Source organism: Homarus americanus, unplaced genomic scaffold, assembly GCF_018991925.1.
Source record: "Homarus americanus isolate GMGI-L3 unplaced genomic scaffold, GMGI_Hamer_2.0 scaffold16430, whole genome shotgun sequence".
NCBI classification, from domain to species: domain Eukaryota; kingdom Metazoa; phylum Arthropoda; class Malacostraca; order Decapoda; family Nephropidae; genus Homarus; species Homarus americanus.
Window position 1 is genome coordinate 7,923,444 of NW_024729259.1, and position 5,707 is coordinate 7,929,150.

Here is a 5,707-nt window from a genome sequence, read left to right on the forward strand (position 1 = left end):
CATATAGTATTTCTTTTTAATATTTATATCATAGAAATTCAGATTTGTCAACTATGTGAACACAACTGGCGTTATGCCAGTCACATATTATTTGCCTGTCAGCACTAACTTAAAAAAAAAGAGTATAATTTAATGCAAAAATAAAGAAAAAGATGCATTCATGGAATCAACAAAAAATTAGACATGGTGATGTGTGCCTCCACCAATATAGAACAAAGGCTATTACTGCTAAATAACCATGGTAATGCTGATTATCTAGATATTCATGAAATGAAACTTAATACTGAATTTAATGTTCCAAGTTACTGAACAGAAACAACATTTCATATTACGTACCAGTAATCAACAAGGGTAGCACTAGATGCACCCAAAATTCTTTGGCTGAAGTATGTATATAAACAACATTGCTAAGTTAAAAACAGTAACATGTAAATCAAGAATTTAAAAAATTATGAAAAATATGCAGTGATAATAAATATAGTACAAGATAGAATATATTAGAAATACTGAAAAAGACTGAACCTAAAAGTTAGTGATGAGGATGACATGAAGTAGGATATTACATTAAAAAAAATTACATTATCTTCCAAAACCTGTGAGGTGGCAGCCCAAAGTGTAAAGGGTTAGCTTAGTCCAATCCACCAATTTGGCTGGTGACCAGCTCAGTGCAAAGCATGCGGAATAATGCCAGCCAACCTTGCCTGGCATGAGACTGAATCCATTTCTTGTGGGCCAAGAAATCCAGAACACTAGTGACCAACCCATAGAGCACCTATTATATCCATGTAAATACAGTATCATAAACTATGGATACCACCCCATTTCACAAATTAATTATTCAAGAGCCAGAAAAATACCTCACTGAATATTTTGACAGTGAAGCACAGTATTATGTAAGAGATTCTTTATTTCAGGAACAATGGTGGCATTGTAGAGACCAGCTTAAACCTAAACAATATAAAAAACTAACATGATATTCTGGGTTAATAATCTTTTACATAGGCCTGGTTTCTTTCCAGTGGTACAAAGTATTCAAATGGTCAATCAGAAATGCTAATCTTTTTTTTTTCTTATAAAGTTTATGACCTTAGATGTTGATAAAGCAGTTAATCTAGAATTACAAAGCAAAGTTGTATGTATGTATATATATATTGGTTCCAGATAAACTGCAAATCTATTTCACAAAAGTTATATACATCTCACTGGGAAAGGTCTTGCAACAGGGAGTCTCTTGGCAACGTAATAAAACAAAAGGGGAGGAGGGACTTACGGGTTGGGGAGAAGATGCAAGAGGAGGCATTGGGTTTCAAGGGGCATAAGATAAGTGGAAAGGGGAGGGGAGGAGGAGGACACAGGTTCCATCTTGAAGATGGTGCAATGCTAGATATATTTAAATCAAATGGTTGCAAAAACTGATATACATAAATTTTCCATGATGGCAAAGTGAAATAGTGCATTTTTAACCAATACTTCCCACCATACAGGCCTCTTGTGTGAACACAGAACATCCAAGCACATTAGTCTCGTTTAACAAAGATCTTCAAGATAGTCTGCTGTGTTATTGTCCAACACATACAAATTTGTTCAGTGAATATTATCTCACTGTGTGGTGCCAATACAACTAATGTCTCAGGTATGAAAATCTTTTAGCCAGGTTTGGGCACTGTTGACAACAACACAAAAGAAACACTGAGATAAGATAAACCCCATGAAGATGCCATAAATATCCAGTAATAACTAACAAACTATGACACGAATGTTAACGTATCATCTGTAAAGGAGTTTCTGTTGTAAAGGTCATCGAAACTGAGGTGAGGGTAAAACATCCTAAACGTAATACAAGTCATACAAAACTTGTATGATTATGCAGCTGCTAAATAGAATTACTTACCTGCCATGTATTATATCTCCTCGGTAATATGACAATCTAATTGCTATGAAAATTTATTTTCTTGTACTATCCTCACATGCTTCAGCACAGTCTCTTATGCCTCTTGAGAATCAAACTGACCACTCAAGAATATTTAACTGCACCAAAGTTCAGTCCTTATCTGAAGAACATTCTTTGAACAGAAACCATAATATTTTGCTGGCACTCACTTAATTACAATCTAAAACAAATTATTTAAAAATTTATTTTGAAAGTTCTGGTCCAATTTGAAGGATCACGTGGCATGAAATGACAGAGTACAAAGTTTGTTGTAATACACTGCCTGTAACTGTAATAAAAAATATAGTTTATAAGTCTGTGACATAAATAAATCCTAGTGCACAGTATATTATATTCTTATTCATTACCAGCATCATTGTTAACTTCCTCCTCCTCTTCATCCATATCCTCCTTCATATTTTCATCTTCATCATTAGTCCTTTCTTCTTCCTTGGCCTGAGGATAAAAAAATTATATATACAGTATATATATATATATACACCTAGACCCCGACTTACGACGGGGTTAGGGACTCAAATCCAGGTCGTAAGTCCAACATGGTCGTAAGTCCGACATAGATGAAAAAAAAAAAAAAAAAAAAAAAAATTTTTTTTTAATAAAAAATCTACAATGAAATACAGTACAGTAAAAGTAATGAATAATGATGAATGGATACAGTACAGTGAAAGTAATTAATAATAAGGAATGGATACAGTGTGACTGAGCACTTAACCATTAATGTAGTCAGCTGAATGCACATGGGGCCCCCATAATTTTCTAATTATACATGGAAACTACATTAACTGGAAACGTTTCGGTATAGAAAATGCGTGTGTCATTTAAAATTTTTTTTCTTTTTTTTTAATCTATATCTCAGGCGGTCGTAAGTCCACGTAGTCGTAAGTCGGGGTCTAGGTGTATATATATATATATATATATATATATATATATATATATATATATATATATATATATATATATATATATATATATATATATATATATATATATATATATATATATATATATATATATACATATATATATACAGTCAACCCTCACTTTACGCGGTCCCACATTCCGCGTTTCCACGTTTACGCGGTGCCCTGCCAGAACCCAGGATGCTCACATTCCGCGGTGGGTGTACCCCTTTACACGGGTGAAGTATAATTTTTTTTAATTTAGCTCATAAAATTCATACAAATTATCCGGCCAGAATATAATTTACATTGCTGGAATTCTTACAATTTGATGATCATTTTGAATATAAACATCATAGATTTTGCATTAGACATACAAATTTTAGATATAATGTTTACTCTTGAGTAAATATGTTATCTTTTGTGCAAAATATATGATATTTATATTCAAAATATTCCTGGTCTTACAAGGAATCCAGCAATGTCAATTATATTATCCTAACTTTAGTCTGATTTATTATTTATTACTAAAAAGGTAAACAGTCTGGTATTCCCACACATTTATCTAGTAGGGACGTTGGTGGGGGGTGGGAGGGAGGGACCGGCGACCGACCATCTGTTACCGTGTGAAGAATATTTTTTTTTTTATTAACTGAAGATTTTTATTTTAGCTCATAAAATTCATACAAATTACCCGGCCAGAATATAATTTACATTGCTGGAATTCTTACAATTTGATGATCATTTTGAATATAAACATCATATATTTTGCATTAGACATAAAATTTTTAGATAAAATGTTCACTCTGAGTAAGTATGTTATCTTTTGTGCAAAATATATGACGTTTATATTCAAAATATTCCTGGTCTTACAAGGAATCCAGCAATGTCAATTATATTATCCTAACTTTAATCTGAGGTATTATTTAATACAAAATGTTAAAATTTATTTTTTTCACCCAACCTTTCTCTTGAAGGGAGGATTGGTGGGGGGTGGGGGGGAGGGTTGGGACTGACCGCGCGGTTGGAAGAGGGGGGGAGGCAAGGTGGGGTACTTTGATTGACAGATAGTGTCGTGAAGAATATTTTTTTTTTTATTAACTGAAGATATTTGTTTTAGCTCATAAAATTCATACAAATTACCCGGCCAGAATATAATTTGCATTGCTGGAATTCTTACAATTTGGTGATCATTTTGAATATAAACATCATATATTTTGCATTAGACATACAAATTTTAGATGAAATGTTTAATCTGAGTAAATATGTTATCTTTTGTGAAAAATATATGACATTTATATTCAAAATATTCCTGGTCTTACAAGCAATCCAGCAATGTCAATTATATTATCCTAACTTTAGTTTGAGGTATTATTTATTACTATACCTGGTTTTCCCCCAAAAATTTCTCAGAGGGAAGAGCCAGCAGTGTAGTGTGAGAAGAGGGGGAGGGAGTCGTCCATTATTTGAATGGACATTAACTTGGCGACTGTATTTCTCTATTTCTCTTAAGTATTAATTGTGTGCATGTACCATCATAAAATTAAGATGTTATTTTTACTAGAACAAAGGTATTGTGTTGGAAAAAGTGGAGTTTGGGGGTCAGCTGGTCTCTATTTCATTTAATCCCATATATTATGTTATTCACTTTACGCGTTTCTCACTTTCCGCGGTACCCTGTGGGTTACATTAACCGCGTAAAGTGAGGGTTGACTGTATATATATATATATATATATATATATATATATATATATATATATATATATATATATATATATATATATATATATATATATATATATATATATATATATATATATATATATATATATATATATATAGATATATATATATCTATATAAATATATATATAATATATAAATATATATATAAATATATATATATATATAAATATATAAATATATATATATAAATATATAAATATATATATATATATAAATATATATATATATAAATATATATATATATAAATATATATAAATATAAATATATATATATATATATATATATATATATATATATATATATATATATATATATATATATATATATATATATATATATATATATTTTGATAAAATCACACGGGAAAATGGAAACAATGGAGTACCTTAGCTTTCGTCTTTATTCAAGACAACTTCAGTTGCCTCTGAAGATGTCTTGAATAAAGACGAAAGCTAAGGTACTCCGTTGTTTCCATTTTCCATATCACGTTTTTTGTTATTGGATTTACATGAAAAAAAAAATATATATATATATATGTATATATATGTGTGTACATACAGTGCACCGTATTTGCCGGCATGTAAGACGCACCCCTATTTTACAATATTGCATGTGCATGTAAATACAATATATACTGGAAGCAAGTAGGAAATCATACATAGTAACATTATACTAACCCAACTCTACTTCAGATCAGAGCAGCTGTGTGGCTTGTTTATATTTGGTCAAGAGAATTACCTACAAGATATGAAACTCGTATTTTTAGCTGTTATGTTTGGTGTTGTCGCGATCTGCCACCAGGGTGTAGCACCATCACTATTGTTTTGGCTGACTGGCAGCTGAACTTTCTGTTAACATTTCTTCAATCTTTCTCAGGGCATTTTTCATTTAGATAATAAACAAATGTTTCTTAAAGGTAATACAATCCTTAAATAATGTAAGACATGTATCTGGTGTGGGTTACGTATGCTGGGGAAGGACGTACAGTGAGATACTGTATATATATATATATATATATATATATATAATATATATATATATATATATATATATATATATATATATATATATATATATATATATATATATATATATATATATATATATATA

General features: G+C 30.5%; 1 protein-coding gene across 3 annotated transcripts in view; it reads right to left on the minus strand.

The window, feature by feature from the left end:
• The window catches only part of LOC121866510, a 72,332-nt gene continuing 66,625 nt past the window's right edge, over positions 1-5,707 (minus strand). For all 3 annotated transcript variants that reach the window (XM_042366263.1, XM_042366264.1, XM_042366262.1), the window contains exon 9: positions 1-2,386. In XM_042366263.1, the coding sequence (XP_042222197.1) occupies positions 2,288-2,386 (99 nt within the window). In that variant the 3' untranslated portion in view covers positions 1-2,287. The remainder of the gene's footprint in view (positions 2,387-5,707) is intronic.